Source organism: Notolepis coatsorum (assembly GCF_963971535.1).
Source record: "Notolepis coatsorum genome assembly, chromosome: 5".
Classification (NCBI taxonomy): Eukaryota; Metazoa; Chordata; class Actinopteri; order Aulopiformes; family Paralepididae; genus Notolepis; species Notolepis coatsorum.
The window spans coordinates 169,071,961-169,095,447 of record NC_140169.1 but is presented as its reverse complement, the minus strand read 5'-3'; the positions used below and the strand labels follow the sequence as shown (position 1 = coordinate 169,095,447).

General features: G+C 43.0%; 1 protein-coding gene across 1 annotated transcript in view; it reads right to left on the bottom strand.

Annotated features, from left to right (window-relative positions):
- The window catches only part of lrp1bb (low density lipoprotein receptor-related protein 1Bb), a gene marked incomplete at its 5' end in the record, with an annotated part of 1,188,884 nt that overhangs the window by 632,515 nt on the left and 532,882 nt on the right, over nt 1–23,487 (bottom strand). The window contains 6 exon segments of the mRNA XM_084314368.1: nt 6,613–6,729; nt 10,363–10,488; nt 14,117–14,257; nt 15,771–15,893; nt 18,897–19,086; nt 21,063–21,282. Of these exon segments, the coding sequence (XP_084170494.1) occupies nt 6,613–6,729; nt 10,363–10,488; nt 14,117–14,257; nt 15,771–15,893; nt 18,897–19,086; nt 21,063–21,282 (917 nt within the window).

The window sequence follows — 23,487 nt, the reverse complement described above, 5'->3', positions numbered from 1 at the left end:
CGAGCATAAAAAATATAGCAGCAAATTGGATAGGGTATTTAGGGTAAGGCAAATCACAGTTTTCCACATTAGGACCTAACAACCCAATAGGCCTCTTCGTTTACGTTTTGATTCATAATCACATCTCTGGTTGGCATTAAATCTAAAGAGGTCCTTCTGCATAATTCCATGAGGGAGAATTCGCCTCCAAGATTTGATAAAAGACAATGTTGCGATGATTGCCATCGCTATGGTGACAGAACGTGCATGTGACATGCCGCCTGCACTGTAATGATCTGCAAGCTGATAGGGTTGTATATTACTTTTGAGACAAGGTTCTACAACAGTTAACCATTAAAGTACACCGCTTATTTGCAACCACCCATCCAGCACATGCTAGCAGTAACATACATATTTCAGATCCTGGTAGAGAGAAAAAAAGCTAATAAAGAATAAGTCTCTCCATTGAACAAAGTGATTATATATTCAGGAAGTCAGTGAAATGATAGCTATACCAGTGAACTTCCTGTATAAAATACTGGAATGTTTCAATCACCAATCAATATAGGCAGGCAGGCTGGACACACATTGTTCAGAGGCCATCTTGACCACATTTTACGTATGAAATAAATGGGAGAATGGGGATTAACACACATTTTAAAAGGACTATAGGCTACAACCGCAGGATACATTTTCTTCACGAGAGTCAAACCATATTTTTTTTTATGAGCGTCTCAACCTGCCAAATAACTGCATGTGGACTAACAATGGGGTTGTTAGTCCACATTTACTGTGCTAATTAAAAAATCATTAGCACAGTAAAAGGTCCTGTGTTCCCATGTGTTCTGTAATTTCCTTTGACTTAAGATGGGGGTCCTGATTCTGTGTATGTTGCACCTGGTGTGATTTGCTGGGGGGGGGGGGGATTCCCTTACCTCTGCTATTCACATACCTCTGGTCGTTCATTTGTATCCCTTCTTACATTCATTCTTACATTGAATTAAATACATTCATTCATCAAAATCGTCAGCATCCTACACACACTAGCATCTCCCTACTTGCCAGTGGCTCCTCTCACTGGGACAGAGAGACATAACTGCCAGCTACTGTGAGCTGTGTTGCTGTGCACAGTTTGAGTAACTACAGCCCAGCACTGTCAGATTCACTGGCCTCTGCTCTACAGCCGGAGAGGCTGCTCTCACTCATCACTGGTCCGTGAATGTAGCACACTCTCAGGGGCTCTTTCAGAAATAAGCATTTCATATAAAGTATTCTGTATTTTGTTGTGACAGATATAATAAACAAACTTGAAACTTGAAACTTGAACAGACCATAGAACGTGATTACGATGAATTGAAAATGGGGGACCCTGATGTAAACAAGACGAAAGTCTTTCTCTGGTCTGCATCATTGAGCCGTACTGTATTGTATTGTACCCATTCTGCAATCTGTTAATAAAGTTTTCAATCAATCAATCAATCAATCAAAGCAGTGTGGATCTCGTGGACACCCAGATTCAAGTCAAAGTGAATTTATTTCTGACATGCCAATAGTTTTATGAACATCATCTTCATCATCAGAAGGCTCTAAGCACCACGGTCCAGCAAGGGATATACAAAAGGCCTATATGGTGCTGAAAGCTTTGTCTGGACTTGGGAGCAGTACGCGCCCAGTACAAACTATGAAGACATCATTTCTATCGGCCTACAATTAATTTTCTGTTCTTCAGTGTTTCCGCTGCTTAGCCATTTGGCCTATTTTGACCTACTTAGCCTTCATTAACAAATTAATCGAAATGCTTGTAAAGCATCATCATACAGGATATCATACAGGTCTCCTTCACACACAGTGCATGCATATCAACGCATTACACGCTACTGAAGATTACATACAAATAGTAGCATGGGAACATTTTATGCAGCCTTAGCCTCCATTCTTAGGATGTGTTTTTAATTATTTGCCAATTTCACAATGACTCACATCATCCAACAAACCCCCTTGCATTTGTATTTACAAAGTGTGTGTTCTGCTCTGTGAATTGTCAATTATTTAGCTCAAGGTAAATCCCTGATCAAAGCTCAAGCTTTGAATGGTGTTGTTGTTATTTATTTATTTATATTAAAAGATACTTGTTGTGCCCTTGATGACATGCCTATAAATACTTATACTATGGGATTATGTGACGGATCATACTGGTCTGCGTTGTGTTTGATGTTAAATGAGAATGTCCCGAGGGGGAGTCGAACAGGGGGCTCCTGCGTCCGCGGGCAACGACACAGGCCGCTGCACTAAGAAGTGACTTCACTCCTAACTACCGTACCTATGCGTCTGTTAACCCTGTTATGGGGAAGTGAGTTTAATTTACCAGCCCGCACTGCCACAGTCACTCGTCAACACACCTGTTTCCGTGACTGTGGACATACCCACAGGCTTCCCCGTTACAATTACACACTACAAATGTATTACGTGGCCCATAATGACCCAAAGAACAGCATTGCTAATTTCAACATACCCATGCCCCTCCAGGTATTGACAATGCTGATGCTACCTATACCCTACCACATGGCCCCTAATGGCCACCACAAGCCAACGTGTAGAATAGATAGATAGGCAGCAAGAGCCAGCATATCACCAGGGTTATCAAGTGGGCACCTCCCTTCACTGGTGTTTCATCAAGATAGGCCCACGACACCTTGGGAAAGCTTGCTAGTTAGTCCCAGTGTACGAGAACCACCACCCTCCATGCTAGCTGGTATTGTCCATGATACACACATGCAAAACGTCCTTGTGTTATCACATATAACAAAATAGAACAATTCCTGATAACAATATCACATGTGAAACAGCAACAACATAGAAGAAAAGGTAAATGATTCAATTCAATGATTCTTCCGACATCTCGTTTGTAAACTCTGCCAATGAATCCCCAACTCTCGCAACAATGATAACGTCGATCATGCTTGTTGTGAAGGATCAGATTAAACCGAATATATATATTTATTTATGGATATATATTGAATAGTATTTGTATATCGTTTGATATCCCTTGTATATTCCTTGTACATATACACGGAATATTCCTTTAGTCTACTATTATTATATTATTATATATATATATATATATATATATATATATATATATATATATATATATATATATATATATATATATATATATATATATATATATATATATATATATATATATATTATTATTATAGCCCATAATAGTTCATTCTCTTATTGGACAAGAACCTGGCGCCAGGAGACACGCCAGGAGACAAGCCCCTTGGAGCCAAGTTCAATGGTACCGACGAGACATGCCCTGACTAGCCCCGGCTCTGCGCAGGAATACGGCTACCGAAAAGAGAGTGGCCCTATTTGTTCACCGTGCATATAAATATGGCGCAAGAAATGTAGACGTCCTCTTATCCCTTCGTCCTTTACCCAACTAAGTAACAGAACGTGAAGCCTCACCCCACGATACCGCGTGCGGTGTAGTATGGCCTGTTTGGCCTTAGAATAGCATCGAGACCTCGTGCGAATTAATAGCTGAATTGCCAGAGTTTGGCACCGTATTTCTATTAAGTAATAATAGTCTATTATGTATGGTGCATCGTGCGGTTAGAGTTCTAAAGTGAGCAGCACCCCCATCGCTTCCTCGTGTTATCTAGAGTCTTAACCAGGTTGGGCAGACCACACGTGGTGCTTTCATCCGAGGAGTTCTAGGCGAGGACCGAGTGGACCTGTACATTGGATTACCTACCCGACGACTGCTGAGCCCTATGCGGCATGGAATATATATTTGCTTTGGTACTTTGATTTGTGGAGCGGATAATCGCCAACACCGGTGAGTGTTGGATCTACCCCGAAAGGAGTCAAGGTGAGACGGCGCTCAGACCAGACTGAGGTCGCCTCGCTTCTTCTTCACTGTGGAGCTACAGCTACAGCTACAGCCTACAAGAGAGCCAAGGTGTATTCATCTGTGGATCAAGATTCTACTGCACTGTCTTCTGTACGTGAAGTCTCCCTAGAAATCGTTGACCAGACGGGATACTGCCGACGGCTCTCCTACCCCCCCTACCGGCTTACAACCGGGAGGACCCCTACAGTATATCCAGCTATAATCATTAAGTGCCATCGTTATAATTCCCTAAGAGCCAGGTTGTATACTTGCTTCCTGCGTAACCAGAGATTGGACATTCAGCGTTGATTTGCCTACGAGTACTCATTTGCCTTACAAGTGCATTCAAATCATAAATGTAATGGTGAATATTATATGTACCTTTTGCTATATATTAAATATTTGATTATTACCTTTGTGTGGACCTGGTTTCATGGTGGGAAAGTGTTCATCATATTTAGATATCGTGTACTGTATGGCCAGTAGTTAAAGTACATAAAGCGGTAGTGGTTTAATGATACCATACTTATCAATACAGTCAGGGAATTGTACCCCTCAGTTACAATGCTATAATTCCTCTGCATCCTACTTCTACCGGAAGCTTAGCTTTCCATTCTCACTGTTCAGTTTCTGCTGCCAAACCTGCACATCTAAGCGTTTTCCTTTCATAAGCCTCCTCCACTGAATCCTCCCAGGACACGGCCAATTCTATATACCGGTACTATTTGCTGACTCGCAGACCATAAGACTAGGCCAGGCCTCAAGTTATAGTGCTAACTAGCTCTCGTAGAACAACACGTTTTCCTCGCAGATCTACCTACATATCCCAATCATTAGCTCCCTTTAGGTGGCCTGACTCATGCCTACCTAAAAGCCTACCTCCACCCCTCACGGACAAATTGAATGGCTGCACTTTCTACCCGATTACGTCCTGAATTTACCTGTATTCAACTCCTGCTGCTAAGCTTTTCAAAACATGGTCTATAGTCTTACAGCCTGACAGAATATGCCTCAAAGTTGCTGTCTCTGATTACATAAAATGGTCCTTCATGCTCCACAGGTCCCTCCAGCTGCTTTGCTTCATACTGGTTTCCCTGAGCTGAGCCCCCCCCAGCCTTGTTATACCTTACCTACTATGTCTGTATACCTAGGAGCTCCCACTGCTTCCTGTACTGCCTGTATTGGGTTTAATTTCCTCCCTCGAGTTGGATCTTTGCTTTCTGATAGCAGCAACACTCCTCTGTTAGACTAGTTACTGGTAGCTGGAGAATACCTTCCCCATACAACACACACTACTAATACACAGAGGAACTCCTAGCCACTTCCTAATATAGAAATGAACCAACTTTGCAAGCCTTTCCCACCTTTGCTATTGCCTCTTCATACTGACAATAGCCCCATCAATTTAAAGAATAAACCAAACTGCAAACACCATAACTTCAACGTGCCTGAAAGCCATGAATTATCTATCCTTCCTCTCAATATCCTCCCCAAGCATCAAAGTACACTTGTATAAACCTGGTAGGGGACTCCTTTCGACCCTGAGGCTGAAGAACCCTTTGTGGTATATCAGTAAGACATATTTCTCTATTCTTTCCTGTATCTGAATCTGAGTCTTTTTGAAATACTCCTCTACCCTTTGCTTTGAACATAATACGTTATAATCATATTGTGAAGGAGAAGTTAGAAACCTAGAGGCTTATCGAGAACTTCCCCTGTTTTGTAAAATACAAAAATATACATGTTATAAAATACCAGAATACATTCAAAAGATACGTGTTAATACAAACATACATACACACAGTAGCCTACATACATGCATATACTGTATACTGCATACATAATAATACATACCCACCCACCCACCTGCCTACAAACCTACCCACCCACATAACCAAAATGCATATACATGTATGACCTATTTATCTATCTACTACTTTTTGGATATGAGCATTTCTTTGTAGTTTGCTTTAAAAATAAGCAGAAATGGAGATTTCCTCAGTATAGAATCAGCTGCAAGTATGCTGTTGGTTTCATGATGTCAGGTATGAGGATACTCGACCTTTCCACGACTGACTGACAGACAGACACTTCAGACTTAACCTTTCCACGACTGACTGACAGACAGACACTTCAGACTCGACCTTTCCACGACTGACTGACAGACAGACACTTCAGACTCGACCTTTCCACTACTGACTGACAGACAGACACTTCAGACTTAACCTTTCCACTACTGACTGACAGACAGACACTTCAGACTCAACCTCCTTTCCACTACTGACTGACAGACAGACACTTCAGACTCAACCTTTCCACGACTGACTGACAGACAGACACTTCAGACTCAACCTTTCCACGACTGACTGACAGACAGACACTTCAGACTCAACCTTTCCACGACTGACTGACAGACAGACACTTCAGACTCAACCTTTCCACTACTGACTGACAGACAGACACTTCAGACTCAACCTCCTTTCCACTACTGACTGACAGACAGACACTTCAGACCCAACATTTCCACTACGGACTGACAGACAGACACTTCAGACGTAACCTCTTTTCCACTACTGACTGACAGACAGACATTTCAGACTCAACCTCCTTTCCACTACTGACTGACAGACAGACACTTCAGACCCAACCTTTCCACTACTGACTGACAGACAGACATTTCAGACTCAACCTCCTTTCCACTACTGACTGACACTACATTTCAGACTCACCACATGATGACGTCTCATCGGACATGTCACCACAGTCGTCATCTCTGTCACAGCTCCAGGCGCGGGGTATGCATCGCCCATTCCGACAGGAGAACTGGTTGGGCTGGCAGGGCTGGGCTGAAACGGTGAAGAGACAGCCAACATAATTAAATAACACACACACACACACACAGACAGACAGACAGACAGACAGACAGACAGACAGACAGACAGACAGACAGACAGACAGACAGACAGACAGACAGACAGACAGACAGACAGACAGACAGACAGACAGACAGACAGACAGACAGACAGACAGACAGACAGACAGACAGACAGACAGACAGACAGACAGACAGACAGACAGACAGACAGACAGACAGACAGACAGACAGACAGACAGACAGACAGACAGACAGACAGACAGACAGACAGACAGACAGACAGACAGACAGACAGACAGACAGACAGACAGACAGACAGACACACACACAAAGGCATGACGTACACATCCTCTAATGACCACTACATCACAACGGTGTCAACATGTGACCGGTGCGCACACTCTCTGATCACACGTTACTGCTCCATCACATGTACAGTGAAACACAGAGGGTGGTTGCCTCAAGATAATTATGGATTTGTATTTATCCTCATGGGGAAAGCAGCAGCAGTGGAGGGAGATGAGGGGTACAGGCAGGAGAATAGGAGTGAAATATAAGAATAAAAACATAGTAATGAAAGAAATGTATGGGAAATGCTTAGAGTGGCTTCATGGGCCTTCGGTTTTATTAATTTATTTATCCACTTTTTCTCCTCTTTTTCTATTTTTCTCCCATCCCAATTCCAATGTGCCAATTCTTCCCTCTTGAACCTGTCTTGAACGTTGCTCGCATATGCCCCCCACTGGCCGGTTGTAGGGAGGATAGAAGCCTTGCATCACGTGTCCCCTCCGGTACACGAGGAGGCAGCCTGTCACATATTTTCACCTGCCAGCGCGGACTCTCATTGGCGACGTGTAACGTGTGGGAGGCTCACACTACCCCCGCCATTTCCTGCCTCTGCTGTGCAGGCGCCCTGACCGACCTGTAGGAGTCGCTGTCCACAACGTCCAGATTACCACCCATCGACTTCCACCCGCTGACTCTGCCAATTGAGTCAGTATGACGGCCGGCCCAAGCCGGAGGCAAAACAGACAGCCGGAGTCGAACCCGGTGTCCCTTGCGTTGGTGACGAGTGCAATGTCCGCTGCGCCACCCAGCCACTATTTAGAAATGTTTTTATTTGTCCTTCATTTATACAGATAAAACACATGAGAGCGAGATCTCTGTGTCGGCCTGTTTACAGTTAAAAACACAATGGACCAACAACAACAGTTCAGACAAAAATGCAAAGGTGTTTACAAGAGAGCATGTTATCAAACCAAATGACTGATTCCTGATTCTACAATTTCAATTTGAGAACCCTGAATTATATGGTTATGCCATATTATTTATATATAATGTAAATACAAGTGGACCCAGAACGATTACTTCTCTGGGATTCGCTCGTAGCTAAGAGCAGGATTTACGAGCATGGAAGAGCAGTCGTAAGTCGGACAAGCTGTGTTCTTAAATTAATTCATTTAGGAGACATCATGGTGATTGTGTTCACGTTGATTCTACAGACATCTTCTGAATTCAATAATTATAATAATAATAAATATGATATATTTGTATCATTCAAAATGACATTTTACATTTATAGTCATGCCTCAACAAGGCATTGTGATGTCCGAAAATAAATAAAAGCCATACAAAAACTGCAAATGACTGAATAAATACATAAATAAGAACAAAACTCAAGCACACGGATATACTGTAGCTATAGTAGAATAGAATGGACATATCTACATTTTGCTTTCAGCACACCCCATTCCTTTCATGTAGGCTATAATATTTAATAATATATATATTATAAATCTAGAGTTTATTAGCAACGACGCACTAACTAACTGTATTGTAGGCCTACTGTATAATGACAATACATTTGAATCTAATCATCTCATCAGTCGCAAATCGCTTCTGCGCTACCTGTTGAATATGGGGGTCAGCACAACCCAGATGCAATGCTGAGCCTCTCCCTTCCGGTATAAGGAGCTGTTGAATCAGTTTGCACACGGTCCTTCATGCCCTTATAAGGAGCTGGTGGGGCATTTCTGTATGCAAATGCAGGTGTACAAGAACGCGCTTTCAGTTTAAGAATGAGTGACGTTCTTCATTCAGTTGTGATTATTATGGCAACTTACGAGCACCTCTCCACGTGTTCAGAAATCCGGAGGAGGACTATCGTAAGTTTACTCTTACAAACTTCTTACACGGTTATTTATGAGGAAACTAGTGAATGAGGTCCATTGTTTTGATACCATCAGTAACAAACAGCTTTAGTTCTCCTTGAGAGATTATTATAAAACCAGTTGACAGAAAGCTCATCCAGGCCAATGGAAGATAGCTTATTTATTAAAATATTATGGTCAACAGTGGCTTTTGATAAATCAATAAAAGGTGCAGCAGCACATTGCTGACAGCTACAGAATGTTGACACGCATGGACAGCGCATGAGTGATCTCTCCGGCGGCATGTAATAATCATGTCAATCCAGCGACAGGGAGACATTCATCATCACCAAGCTTAACGCTCATTGATTGAACCTCTAAGGGTAAAAACTCTAGAGAGTACTGCAATCGCCAACCTCCTATACAGGAGACACTAGGAGGCTCTCCGCTTTACTTGTAAGCAGAGACGTTGCCTTTTGTAGGCGCTGAACCTCTTTGATGCTGGAGTGGGGCTTTCATAGGACGAGATTGATCGCGCCGCTCTGAAGCATCTCCAGCGCCGCAAGACAACAAGTGTGGTTGTTTGACTACATGGGATGCCTCTGTTCTGAGCCTTTGATCTGTCAGACTCATCTGCAGTTGAGGAATTTGAGCAAAAGCTGGTGCAGAGTTCAGTTTTCCATCCGTTATTGTGTGAAGGCCTGAGACATTTTACCTTTTACATTTTATTCATTTTAAACGCCTGAAGAAGAAACGGTCCTTCTCGCACAAACAAACAGCCATTGATATCTGCCTTGGATTCTGCTCCAGTATGACTCTCATCAAGAATCAATGTATTATATCAATAGAACCATAGAAGACATTCGGCCAAGAATACTCGACCCAAATCTTTGTTCCTGAATTTCCCTCAGAAATGATCTATATTCTTAAAAGTTACAGTAAGATCCTGAGGCGATTACCCAACGGGACCTTATCAGAAGGTAAACATACAAACCGGAACCTTGCACTGCTGCGGTCAGGCAAGCGCTACCGGAGTCTCGTGGCCGGCACAGAGACACTCAAAAGAAGCTTCTATCCCCAGGCTGCTCAATATGGACTCAATGAGGCATTCATCCATTCTAACATTCATTGCACACTACATCCACATGCAAACATTCACTTCAAACATTCACTTTAAACACCATAAAGACATTTTAAACATTACATTTGATCTATTCTCATATCATATCTATCTTTTTTTATCAACACATTTGCACTACATATTCTACCTCGTTTTAGAATTGTTCCTTTTGTACATTAAATGTAAAATGTTCTAGTTTTGTATAATGTTGTATATTGTTTGGTATTTTACTCGTTTACTCTTTTACTGTATGAAGCTCAGGAGGGTCATACGGAACCAAGCATTTCACTATAATGTACTTATATGTAACAAATAAAACTAAACTTGAACTTACCTGAGCAGGTTACGTTGGATTCATCCTCATTGTTGCCACAGTCATTTGTCCCGTCACAGAGCCACCGTTTGGGAATACAACGGTTGTTGTTGCACTTGAACTGGTTTATGGGGCAGGTATGGTTGTCTGTTAAGATAAGATAAGATAAGATAATATATTCCTTTATTGATCCCCTTGGGGAAATTCAGGCATGTAATACAGGTAGTAAAAACAACACAAGCAGTGTAAACAAATAAGTCAATATAATTTACTATTTAACTAACTGAAATATACAGTATTCACAGTGTCACATAAGGTGCAGTATGCATAAGGTAGTGTTATAATTTACTATCTAACTAACTGAAATATACAGTATTCACAGTATCACAGTATTCACATATGGTGCAGTATTCACATAAGGTGCAGTATGCATAAGGTGGTGTTATTGTCCTCCTTGGGTTCCTATTAGTTCTAGTTGGATGGCTGGCCGCCGTCCCTGCCCATTGAGACTGTCCGAGGCGGTTAGTTGAGTGTCGGGGGGGAATGAGTCTGTGGCTGAACGTGCTTCTCATATTGACTAGCTCATCGTAGAGGGGGTGGGAGGGATTCTCCAGGATAGCAGCCAGCTTCCTTCTCATCCCCCTCTCTGCCATCACCTCTAGTCTGACCAGCTCGACTCCCACTTGGGGGGGGGGGGGGGGGGGGGGGGGGGGTACACTTGTTTACAGATTTACTCTGGATTTCATCTCTCCGCTTCTATTTCCTGAACTTCACAGTCAACTCATCTCACATTGCCTTTGCCAGACCCCCAAGGCTAGCTGGGCTACGTCCAGACTCTCTCTCTCCCAGAGAAAGGGTGAGAGTGTTGCAAAAGGTGAAAGATTCTGATGAGTTTGCACTGACACACAGCCAACAGAGTGGGCCCGGTGAGGCTCACTGGTGTAACTGACAAGACATTGTTCTAGTTTGATGTTTCTCCCCCCTCTGGCTCAGCAAGTCAGACCGTTTGAGTGAAGTAGAAAACCCACACTCACAAAACGTGTTTAAATGCTTCTTTTAATCATTTATTTTAATGAAAAAAGCATTTAGATCTGATGTCGCAACCCATATTTGACCTGAATATATGCATCTATCTCCCCGTAGCGGGATTATGTCTGCATTGCATTTACTTTCCCTTTTTCTCCATATGTTATACGTTATCATCACTGACACTTATAGTCTGCATATATATTGTGGCCAGATCGTGTCAATACTAGAATTCCAATCACGACGCGTGAGCCTGACCACAATGTGTAGCGAAATCACATTTTGTAGAGCATCGACTCCTGTCACTTAATGACGCCTCCTGGTGTGATTGGGTAATGAAAAACAGATTGGAAACTACAAGTGTAATCATAGCCACAGATTAGAGATACGGCAGAGACAGAACTCTTCTCTTTCATCTCTGGCTATCAGAGACAATAGTAACTCTTCACCAACTCCTGTCTCGTTAGTGGCGATGAATGTTGTTAACACACACAGGTACAACCTCTCTCTCTCTTTCCCTCCCTCTCTCTCCCCCTCCCTCTCCCCTCTATCTTTCTCGCTCTCCCTCTCTCCCCCATCTCTCTATCTCTTCCTCTCACTCTCTATGTCCCTTCCTCTCTCTATCCCTATCGCTCTATACATCCCTCTCGCTCTCCCCTCCCTCTATATATCCCTCCCTATCTCTCCCTCCATATATCTCTCTCAATGTCCTTCTCTCTCACCATCTCTCTCTCCTTCCCTATATCTCTCTCTATCTCTCTCTCTCTAGCTCTCTCTCTCTCTATCTCTCTGTATCTCTCTCTACAGTATCTCTCTATCTTTCTCTCTCTCTCTCTCTCTCTCTCTCTCTCTCTCTCTCTCTCTCTCTCTCTCTCTCTCTCTCTCTCTCTCCTCTCTCTCTCCTCTCTCCGCTCTCTCTATCTATCTATCTCTTCTATCTATCTATCTATCTATCATCTATCTATCTATCTATCTATCTATCTATCTATCTATCTATCTATCTATCTATCTATCTATCTATCTATCTATCTATCTATCTATCTATCTATCTATCTATCTATCTATCTATCTATCTATCTATCTATCTATCTATCTATCTATCTATCTATCTATCTATCTATCTATCTATCTATCTATCTATCTATCTATCTATCTATCTATCTATCTATCTATCTATCTATCTATCTATTATCTATCTATCTATCTATCTATCTATCTATCTATCTATCTATCTATATCTATCTTATCTCGCTCTCTCTCTCTCTCTCTCCCTCCCTCTATATCTCCCTCCATCTATCTCCTTCCATCTCTCTCCCTCCATATACTCTCTCAATGTCCTTCTCTCTCACCCTCTCTCTCTCATTCCCTATCTCTCTCTCTCTATCTCTATCTATCTAGCTCTCTCTCTATCTATCTCTCTGTCTCTCTCTCTATCTATATCTCTCGCTCTCTCTCTCGCTCTCTCTCTCGCTCTCTCCCTCCCTCTCTATCCCCCTCTCTATCTATCTCTCTCTCTCTCTCTCTCTCTCTCTCTCTCTCTCTCTCTCTCTCTCTCTCTCTCTCTCTCTCTCTCTCTCTCTCTCTCTCTCTCTCTCTCTCTCTCTCTCTCTCTCTCTCTCTCTCTCTCTCTCTCTCTCTCTCTCTCTCTCTCTCTCTCTCTCTCTCTCTCTCTCTCTCTCTCTCTCTCTCTCTCTCTCTCTCTCTCTATCTCTCTCTCTCCTCTCTCTCTCTCTGGGGGACAGTTGTTTTGAGTGTTTACTAACTCCGACTGGTCTGTCCTTGGGCAACAGGACTAGCCATGAATTAGGCTGAAATATCCACTAGTTATTCCCCCCACACAGCTGGCCCCCGTAATCATCGGCTTTTAGAGTCAAATGTTATCCTAATAAAAATCTGAAGCCGCCCTACTCAATAAAACAAACCTAGTTTGGTTGGGAGATCGTTAAAGTGTATGATGTCCCAGCGGAGCGTAATAATTGATTTTTCAATTCTGATAATTTCGGTGGCGGAGGATTGCATTATAGTATTTTTTCGTCCTGAAAAATGAGTCGCCATCCAAGCGTCTAACGTGGTGTTTATCTTATCGATCCTCTTTTCAAAGAGGGGAGCGTGGCGGTGGAGGAGGGATATTACTCACCGCACCGGTAGCATATCTAGCGAGATAAAAGGTGCCACGGGGTATCAACTTGCGTGTGCATCATACATTTTGGCCACTTATCAGACACACTCATCCTGAGCACTTTACCAAAACTGTAACGCTAACAAAAAGAATGCGCAGCATGTGGTGAATGACATGTGTGTGTGTGTGTGTGTGTGTGAGAGTGTGTGTGTGTGTGTCTGCATGTATATGTGTGTGTATGTGTGTGTGCGTGTATGTGTATGTGTGTGGGTGTGCATACAGTATGTGTATGTGTTTGTGTGTATATGTATGTGTGTATATGTGTACAGTATGTGTTTGTGTATGTCAGTGTGTGTACGTGTGTGTGTGTGTGTATATGTATGTGTGTATATGTGTACAGTATGTGTATGTCTGTGTGTGTATGTGTATGTATGTATGTGGGTGTGGGTGTGTGGGTGTGCATAACTGCATACAGTATGTGTATGTGTATAACTGTGTGTGTGTGTGTGTGTGTGTGTGTGTGCATGTGTGCGTATGTGCATGTGTGTGTGTGTGTGTGTGTGTGTGTGTGTGTGTGTGTGCGTGTGCATGTGTGTGTGTGGGCATGCAGACTGATGGTCAGATACACACAGCAGTTGTGTGGCTCCTCGTCGCTGGCGTCCAGACAGTCGTCGTCTCCGTCACACTTCCAGGAGCCGCGGATGCACTGCTGGTTCTGACACTGGAACTCATCGCTCGCACACCTCAGCGGCGCCGGCGCTCCAGCCGACACTTCTGGAGGGGAAACAGGTACGCGAGGCAAACCCACCGGAGAACTTGAAAAGGTCACAGTTTTCACAGGTTTCTAAGCATTTGCCGTATTAGACAGGGTAAATTTTCAGGAAATCATAACCCTGAAGGCATTTCCTGCAAACACTGAATATCAAAAAGCAGGGTAGCCGGACCAGCACTCACAGGTTCAATGTTTTTTTAATGGCAGCCTGAATAAAAAGCTAGCCATTTCACTGAAGAAGGACATTGTCCGAAACATGTCTGCTTTTTATTCAGGCTGCCATTAAAAAAACATTGAACCTGTGAGTGCTGGTCCGGCTACCCTGCTTTTTGATATACTGAACTTTGTGGGATTACAGCACCCAGTGTGAGAACTTGTGAGCGCGGTCTAACTTGACTATACTGCAAACACTGAAGAAATGTCATTTTTGTATCCTCGCCTATACAAAGATTACAGTTAGACAGTCGAAAACACCCTGTTACTCTCATGGTTGCACCCCAGCTATATTCCTACTTTCTTCCTCCATAGGTGCAGATGTTCTGTGCAAAGTTTCATGTCAGTAGAATAAAAAATGTGGGTTTAGCACCTGTTTTTGTGGAGAGGGGGCCTGGTGCTGGTGGCCATGTTGGATTTCTCAATTTTGAGGCCTTATTTGACATTTTTGAGCTTGGTATACAGCATATTTGGATTCAGCACCCCTTAATACCCCTAGAAATGTTGTGTACCAAAAATAAACACGAAATGCCTTCAGCACTTTATACAAGCACATATTCTGAAATTCTGCCTAGTCTATATCACCTCATAGAAAGGCGTGAGAAATTCAATACATTTTATTATGGTATTGAGCGAATTGCTTCAAATACTATGGAGTAACGAAAAAATGCTGTGGTGTGTAAATTCCAATACCTAAGTAGTTCATATCATCAGTGTCAGGGAGCCAATAATAGTAAGGTAGTTTGTTTCAAGATACAAGAAACATACATGATGATGAATTGTAAAGGGGGGACCCTGATGTAAACAAGACGAAAGTCTTTCTCTGGTCTGCATCCCCTTAACAATTGTGTGTATTGAGCTGTACTGTATTGTACCCATTGTGCAATTTGTTAATACAATTTTAAAGCAATCAATCAATTAAACTGTATCACATTTCTTCTGTTCAACCACCATCAAAAACGATCCAAAATGTAAACAACGCCTCCGATTGGCATCGAGTCCCAGGTATCGAATCCCAGGTATCGGTGCCCAGCCCTAGTCGTAAGTCAAGTCATGTTTATTTGTTGATCTCATTATCACAGTTACATGTAGCATTGCAACAATCTATGACTGTCCTAAGGAAATCTCTTTTAGTGGATGTATTCGTATACACTTGCAAGTACAGTGTAACACAAAAACTAAAATGTTTTACCAGTGATATGTGATAGGAGGAGATATGCTTTTTTATCATTTCTACTGGGACGGTATAAAGCTCCTGGGCACCCTCACCTATCTGTCTGATTCATTTTGCACTCCTACCTGCACAGGTGACATTGTTCTTCTCCAGGAGCTGGTTGTCAGCGCACGCACACACTCGGCCTCCTGGGATGGCGAGGCAGAGGGTACCACAGCCTCCATAATTCACCCGGCACGCGTTGTCACCTGGAGACACGGAACCAAAATAAGGTGTCTGCTTTGCTTACTTTAAGTCCATATTTTCTAAAGCCCATGTGTTGTTTTGTTTTATTTTTCTCCTTCTCTCGTTATCTGTTCTCTGCTGCTGCTGTTGTTGTCGTCACTGTACTGTCCGCCACGTCGGCCAGTTCAAGGGGTCGGGTCGGAATGCTTGGCCGACATAAAATATCACCCCAATATGAAACTAATTTAATGTGCCAGGTGTGTGCCACGCCATCTATAACCACACGTCGAATGAATTATTGGAAGCATCGTTGGCGAAGAGACCATTTGACATTTGTATCCTTCTAAGAGGAATAATTTGTCTTTTTTGGACAAAGGCACCACACTCTCCAGGGACAGGCAGTGATCCTTTTTTGGGTGGGGGGGGGGGGGGGGGGGCGGCGGAGGGTGTATAAAGTTGAGGCATGAGCCGCCTTTGTCCCTCTCATTTAATATAGAGGCCCAGAGGCAGTGCCTGAGCCAATGAGATAAAGGCCTCTGTTTTTGTGAAAGCCAATCGGTAACCCTCAAGAGGATTGGGCGGGGCCAATTAATGTACCCGGTGACACATGAGGAGCGCTGGAAGAAGAAAACGGCCGGCGAGGTCTCACAGCCACACGCTGTGAACTCTGCGTCGAATGCAGCCCGCTCCACTGCGTCGCATGCATCACACCTCAGCGTCCCTAATCTGCAGAGATGCAAGCGTCTGTGATGCGTGGGGGGGAGGGAGGGAGGGAGGGAGGGAGACGGGGGGGGCACGACGGGGGGACGCCCTTGATGATAAAAACAAACACACGCGCATATACCCCTGACCAAGCTCAAAACACAGTTTCCACAATAGGGCAACAATAGCGGTCTACCCTATGGTTTTTGGGGGCATGGATAGCAATAATCATCGCCATGCCCCCTGCGGTTGCAGGGTAGGAGTCCAACTGCTATACTTTACCTGCCCCGTTACAGGATAACAAGATTAAGGCGTGTCGGGACAGCCATACTGTTCTCCACTGTCGGCCATGCGTGTACCCCTTCTGTTATCTATTTTCTCAACCAGGGGGGGGGCCTGGAGGAGATCATGCTCATGATCAGTGTGGTATGCACGTGTAATATCCATCTGTCTGTCAATTCTCATAAACTACAGGGCAGATTTGGATGAAACATTGCATATAGACTGACAGCAGGACCTGAATTCTCGAATAGTTCAATTGAATTAATTGTCCATTGAAATACATATTCAGTGTAAAGAGGGCTACACAGGTTGTCTTCTCAGAGCCCTTGAGAATCAGCTCGCTGGCCCCCGTTTACAACATGGAAATGCCATAGTGAACCTATTGTCATTGATGCATGCATCAAATGCATTAAAAACATTTATGAATCCATCATTGTCCATTGAACTACGTCCTTTAATATCTTGTGAACCGTTTGTCTTAGTGACTTATGGGAGCTGTCAATGAACTCCGTACAGACTGCTATACTTCCATTTGGTCTAGGTTAACCACACCCCCGTGCTTAGAGGAGCAACGGGTGGCTGCATGCATTTTGGGCAGAAGTTATCAATCAGAACGCATCAGGATGACTCCAAAGCCACGCCCCCCGCCAGCAGGCCTTTGTGCACATGTGCAACAATGCGCATAACAAGCGTTCGTGTCACTAGAAGTAGACAGCTCGCTCGTTCCAATCAAGTCAGATATAAATTATACTAACAATTACTTTCGAGATATAATAAGACATTTTATAAGAAATCGGCGGCGGCCTATTGATCCTGTATTTAATAGTGTGATAGTATAATAGTGTCTAATGGTGTGATAGTATAATAGTATGTAATAGTGTAATAGTGTAATAATGTGTAATAGTGTGTAATAGTGTGTAATAGTATAATAGTGTAAAAGTGTAATAGTGTGATAGTGTAATAGGAATAGTGTGGGATATCTGCTTTCATTGGTCTATATTAAGCCCCGCCTAACATGTCGGCTACTGTCTGTCAGCTGTCTTTGGTAGGCTAGTTTCTCTTTCCCGCCATGGGTCCTACTAATCACCACAAAGTACCCCCAAAATACTCCTAAAGTATACCCCCAAAATACCCCAAAGTATACCCCAAAATACCCCAAAGTGTACCCCAAAATACGGTCAATGGTTTGGTCATTGGTTTGAATCCATTTGACTACCCTTTGTATTGGGGTATTTTGGGGTATACTTTGTGGTATTTTGGGGTATTTTAGGGTATACTTTGGGGTATTTTTGGGGTACTTTAGGGTACTTTGGGGTACTTTAGGGTACTTTAGGGTATTTTGGGGTACTTTAGGGGTATTTTGGGGGTACTTTGGGGGTACTTTGTGGTGATTAGTAGGACCCCCCGCCAACAGTGGATGATATCTGTGTGTGTTGTGTGAGTGTGTGTTTGGATAATTATAATTATTGGTTAAATATTGTAGGCTTCTTTGAGAGAGAGAGAGCGAGAGAGCGAGAGAGCGAGAGCGAGAGAGAGAGAGAGAGAGAGAGAGAGAGAGAGAGAGAGAGAGAGAGAGAGAGACGAGAGAGAGAGAGAGAGAGAAGAGAGAGAGAGAGAGAGAGAGAGAGGGAGATTAATCTCTGTCTCCTAACAGCAGGGAATCCATCATAATTCACCATATGTCCTGGTGAAGCCCCCCCCCACAGCCAGCCAATACCCAGTCGCCTTCATTTAAGAGAGTGGCACACAGTGCACATGTCATGGTGAATCAATGTGCCCACTTGCACCATGAGATTTGACACCAATAGGGTGTGTAGAGTCCATGTGCGGCATCATGTATGTTATACGTGAAGTGCTCTCCAATACAGTAAAGTGTATATGTAATTGTTTGTAACCGCGCGGTCACATATGGTAGTAGAAAGCGTTTCGCATTCTCGACGAGACAGGAGAGCCACTTTCCCTAATAGCAGGGCCTGCCGTTCGGTTGCCACGGGGTGGGGGAGTAAATTGGGCGAGGGGGGCGGGCGTAGAGGCGGGCTGACCTTGCTGACTCTGGGCGTCGTACACACGCAGGCCGAAGAGCGGGGGCCTCTCGCTGCGCAGCAGGGTGACGTCGCCGGAGGACAGGTCCAACTGGAAGACGGAGGCGTTCATATACTCCGTCCAGAAGATGGAATTGCGGTAGTGGGAGATCCCGAACGGGTGGTTGAGCTCTTTGCCGTTGTACACCACCTGTACCGAAAGCATGGGTGTACGCATGCATGCACACGCGTACACACACACACACACACACACACACACACACACACACACACACACACACACACACACACACACACACACACACACACACACACACACACACACACACACACACACACACACACACACACACACACACACACACACACACACACACACACACACACACACACACACACACACACACACACACACACACACACACACACAGCACTCTTAACCCTCGAGTCACCCTTGTCGCAGTTCTGGTCAAAAAGCCCCCCTTTTTTTTTTTTACATGTGTTTGTGGATAGCGTTGGCTAGATTTTATGTACAGTATATGCCAAAAAAGTAGCTCAGTATCACATCTTGGACTCACATTACAATAATCCATGTTTGTTTTTGAAAAACAATCACTATTAAGCGTGTGAACAACAAGTGTCACACCTTTCACCCTAGTCGCAGAACTGGACATGTTAGGGTTAGAGTTAGGGTAACCTAACCCTAACCCCCTAACCCTAACCCCCTAGCCCTAATCCCAACCCTAACCCTAACCCTAATTTAAGAAATGGTTCAAATCCTGAAAATGAATAAATATTCGATATGTATAGTGAGGACTGAAGTTAATAATGATATTCATGAAAGAAAATTGGAACAATACATGAAAAAGATATGTTTTACTGAGTTTCGATCACTAGGGAGTAGGGATACAGGTAGTGGGTTTTTTGAAGGTTGACTCGAGGGTTAAACATTATTTATCATTCTGCATGTGTCCTATACATGAGTGTGGAATACTATAGGGGAAGTGATGAGACAGCTGTGATGGAATTACTAATAATGGCTGGACTGGACTGTCTCTCGGCCAATCATTTTGCTCATTGTAAATTACTATTGTATAACATATGCATTAAATATGTTGTTATAGGAACACATGATAGACACGACATCTGCTGCAATTAATAATATTACCATATTCACATTATTATCAAAAGTAGTTTTTGGACGCACAGAGAGGAAACTGGTATCTATCTTCTTGTCTCTGCTATCTGTCTCTGCTATCTATCTTCTTGTCTCTCTCTGGATAAGACGGTAAGCTAATTTCCCAAAATGTTGGCGTGTTCTTTTAAGCTCTTCCAGGTCACAGTCAAGGTCATGACCCGCAAACGTTCCTTCACGGCACGCCCCCTTTGAGCATTCCCTATTTTGGATGTATGCAAAACATTCTTGGTGGAAAGACACACAAGAAATACATAAGACAGGAGACAGGAGATGCACGATACATTTGCATAATGCAGTATATAATGATCCCTGCCACCCTCATTTATTAATATGCAGCATCTGATGCGGCCGGCCTCGAGGTGAACATGTAAATAGAAACCTACTAGATTGGATGTTGGGGGGAAGGTGCCAAGCGTGAGTCTGTTACCAGGGGGTCATCACACATCACTAGGACTGGCCTTCGAATTTTTTTTGGAATTCGAAGTTTCGAGATTAAAAAATATATATATAAATAAATAAAAGAATAAATTATTTTTGTATTTCTTAAATTTTTAAATTTTTTATGTTGTGGGACTTGTACAACACTTTGTTCAACTTTGTCAGTGCTGTAAAGTTTAAACCTTTTTAAATCTTAGACAAACGAAACACTTTGCTTTCATGAAATATTGTAAGCCGTCATTTGAGGCTTTAATAAAGCAGCACAATGAACACAAATCTGTCAGTGCCGAGTCCGACCTCATCTTAAATAACAAACAGCATTGCTTGTTGTAGTTAACAAAGAGAGGCAGAGTTGATTTTGTACAAAAAAAAAAAAAAAAAATATATTTAAATTGTATTTTTATTTTTTTATATATTCAAAATTATTTTCATATTCGAATCCCATGCCCATCGAACGAAGCTTCGAAGTATTTAAGACAGCCCTACACATCACCCCTGTGTCCCGCGGAAGAGAACGCCTCCCTACTCACCATCCTCCCGGTGCCGTTCAGGTGGATCTTCTCGATGTGGTCGTAGTAGGCGTCGCACCAGTACATGGTGCCGGTGCCGTGGTCCAGCGTCAGGCCGTTGGGCCACAGCATGTTGGAGGTGACGAAGATGCGGCGGCTGGAGCCGTCCATCCAGGCCTTCTCGATCCGCCCGATGCTGTCGTTCACCTCGTCCTCCTCCCAGTCCGTCCAGTACATCCAGCTGCAACACACACGTTTTGCACGCTTTATTCAGACAATTATATACGTGCAGGCCTGCCTGCAGCTGGGTGGTAATGTGTTGATGAGCTGTTTTGGGTGAAACGGTGTGGATAAGGTATTTTGGGTGATATGATGGTGTGGGTGATACAGTGTTTTAGGTGATAGTGTTTTAGGTGATACAGTGTTTTATAGTAGGTGATAGAGTGTTTTAGGTGATACAGTGTTTTACAGTAGGTGATAGAGTGTTTTAGGTGATACAGTGTTTTAGGTCAGGGGTTCCCAAACTTTTCAGGCCAGGGCCCAGAAAATAAGGCGTCAGAGAGCCGCGGCCCAATGCACATCGTCAGGCTTTTTTTTTTTTTTTTTTTTTTTAAGGCGACAAAATATAATAATATATATATATGTGCTATTTATGAGAGGGCTAACTTGTTGCAAAATAATAATGATAATAATAATAGCCTCATTAAAATACTATTGTTGCTTTGGTTGTTTTCAGCGTTTTATGTGCATAATCTGTTATTTAGTTTGAAATGTTCGTTGAAATAAGTAGATTTGTTCGTTTTTGTTTATTTATTAAGTTAATATAAAACCATATAGTCACATTTTAGAATACAATATAATATAATTTTAGAATACAACTAGAAACACTGTCCTGGCCTGCTTCTAAGTTCAGTGGCCTTTTTTTTTTTTAAATCATCTCGCGGCCCACCCGTGGCTGCTCGCGGCCCACCTTTGGGTCGCGACCCCGACTTTGGGAACCACTGTTTTAGGTGATACAGTGTTTTACAGTAGGTGATAGAGTGTTTTAGGTGATACAGTGTTTTACAGTAGGTGATAGAGTGTTTTAGGTGATACAGTGTTTTAGGTGATACAGTGTTTTACAGTAGGTGATAGAGTGTTTTAGGTGATACAGTGTTTTACAGTAGGTGATAGAGTGTTTTAGGTGATACAGTGTTTTATAGTGATAGAGTGTTTTAGGTGATACAGTGTTTTACAGTAGGTGATACAGTGTTTTACAGTAGGTGATACAGTGTTTTACAGTAGGTGATAGTGTGTTAGGTGATACAGTGTTTTACAGTAGGTGATAGAGTGTTTTAGGTGATACAGTGTTTTATAGTAGGTGATAGAGTGTTTTAGGTGATACAGTGTTTTATAGTAGGTGATAGAGTGTTTTAGGTGATACAGTGTTTTATAGTAGGTGATAGAGTGTTTTAGGTGATACAGTGTTTTAGGTGATAGTGTTTTAGGTGCTAACAAAGTTTGTGGAAATGACGCAAAATGCATGCATGACGTCGCATTAATTTTATGCCAATTATTTCACAAGCTCTTATTTTTTCTTTACTGTTGTTTACAACTTGTTGTTGCATGCAAACTTCTGCTACTTGTGCATTTTCTGTGCACTACCTCACACATATAATATATAATTATAGCAACATAAAGTCTATAAATATAGAGAATGCAAATATGAGGCAAAGAAAAGAGAGCATAATGTAATAGGCTGATATTTTCCCCTTCACCAGTGCGTGTGTGTGCGCGTGTGTGTGTAAGGCACAGGGTTGTGGGGGTGGGTTCTTGGCTTGGGGCTGTGTTGGATTGATGTGCAACCATGAAATAGATTCCTGCAGACGTGTCTGTATGCGTGAGGTTAAAGTGTTCCAGGGGTCAGATGTGTCTGTATACGTGAGGTTAAAGTGTTCCAGGGGTCAGATGTGTCTGTATACGTGAGGTTAAATTGTTCCAGGGGTCAGACGTGTCTGTATGCGTGAGGTTAAAGTGTTCCAGGGGTCAGATGTGTCTGTATACGTGAGGTTAAAGTGTTCCAGGGGTCAGATGTGTCTGTATACGTGAGGTTAAAGTGTTCCAGGGGTCAGATGTGTCTGTATACGTGAGGTTAAAGTGTTCCAGGGGTCAGATGTGTCTGTATACGTGAGGTTAAATTGTTCCAGGGGTCAGACGTGTCTGTATGTGTGAGGTTAAAGTGTTCCAGGGGTCAGATGTGTCTGTATACGTGAGGTTAAAGTGTTCCAGGGGTCAGATGTGTCTGTATACGTGAGGTTAAAGTGTTCCAGGGGTCAGATGTGTCTGTATACGTGAGGTTAAAGTGTTCCAGAGGTCAGACGTGTCTGTATACGTGAGGTTAAAGTGTTCCAGGGGTCAGATGTGTCTGTATACGTGAGGTTAAAGTGTTCCAGGGGTCAGATGTGTC